The sequence below is a fragment of the Chaetura pelagica genome, unplaced genomic scaffold, assembly GCF_000747805.2.
Source record: "Chaetura pelagica isolate M959 unplaced genomic scaffold, ChaPel_1.0 scaffold1359, whole genome shotgun sequence".
NCBI lineage: Eukaryota > Metazoa > Chordata > Aves > Apodiformes > Apodidae > Chaetura > Chaetura pelagica.
This window is the reverse complement of record NW_009954648.1, coordinates 3,082-4,170: the sequence shown is the minus strand read 5'-3', so window position 1 is coordinate 4,170 and position 1,089 is coordinate 3,082. Positions and strand designations below refer to the sequence as shown.

The 1,089-nt window shown below is 66.5% G+C and overlaps 1 protein-coding gene across 1 annotated transcript in view; it reads left to right on the top strand.

The window, feature by feature from the left end:
- LOC104395856 (probable carboxypeptidase X1) overlaps positions 1-1,089 on the top strand; it is a gene marked incomplete at both ends in the record, with an annotated part of 2,297 nt that overhangs the window by 406 nt on the left and 802 nt on the right. Inside the window, one exon of the mRNA XM_010005600.1 lies at positions 409-546. Within this exon, the coding sequence (XP_010003902.1) occupies positions 409-546 (138 nt within the window). The remainder of the gene's footprint in view (positions 1-408; positions 547-1,089) is intronic.

Below are 1,089 nucleotides of genomic sequence, written 5' to 3'. Positions count from 1 at the left end.
TGGGGCAGGGGGGTCTCTGTGCCCTGGGGGTGCCCTGGAGTGGGGCTGGGAGGGGTCTCTGTGCCCCTGGGGGCACCCTGGTGTGGGTACCCGGAGGGCACTTTGGGATGGGGCAGGGGGTCTCCATAGCCCCAGAGGCACCCCAGTGTGGGTCAGGGGTTTCTACAACCTTATGGGCACCCCAGTGTGGGGCAGGGGGTCTCTGTGCTCCTGGGGCACCCAGAGGTGGTGCAAGGGAGTCCTCACACCCCTGGGGGCACCCCAGTGTGGGACAGGGGGTCTCTGTCCTCCTGGGGGAACCCCACTGTGGGGCAATGGGGAACTCTGCACCCCTGGGGGCTCCTTGGTGTGGGGCAGGGGCTCTGGCACCCCCGGGGTGCCCCCCAGCCCAGCGCTGTGTCCCCCCAGCTGATGAAGCGGGTGAACGAGGAGTGTCCCGACATCACCCGCGTCTACAGCATCGGGAGGAGCTTCCGGGGCCTCAAGATGTACGTGATGGAGATCTCGGACCACCCGGGGCAGCACGAAGTGGGTACGGACCCCTGGGCTGGGCACAGCGAGGGGGGGACAGCTGGGGTGGCTGGGGACACCCGGGCTGGGGCTGGATGGGGACACGGGGTGTTGGGGACAACCAGGTTAGTGTAGGATGGGGACACAAGGGTGTTGGGGACACAAGGATGTTGGGGACAGCCAGACTGGGACTGGGTGGGCACATGGGGTGTTGGGGACACCCAGGGTGGTGCGGGATGGGGACACAAGGGTGTTGGGGACACAAGGATGTTGGGGACAGCCAGACTGGGACTGGGTGGGCACATGGGGTGTTGGGGACACCCAGGGTGGTGCGGGATGGGGACACAAGGGTGTTGGGGACACAAGGATGTTGGGGACAGCCAGACTGGGACTGGGTGGGCACATGGGGTGTTGGGGACACCCAGGGTGGTGCGGGATGGGGACACAAGGGTGTTGGGGACACAAGGATGTTGGGGACAGCCAGACTGGGACTGGGTGGGCACATGGGGTGTTGGGGACACCCAGGGTGGTGCGGGATGGGGACACAAGGGTGTTGGGGACACAAGGGTGTTGGGGACA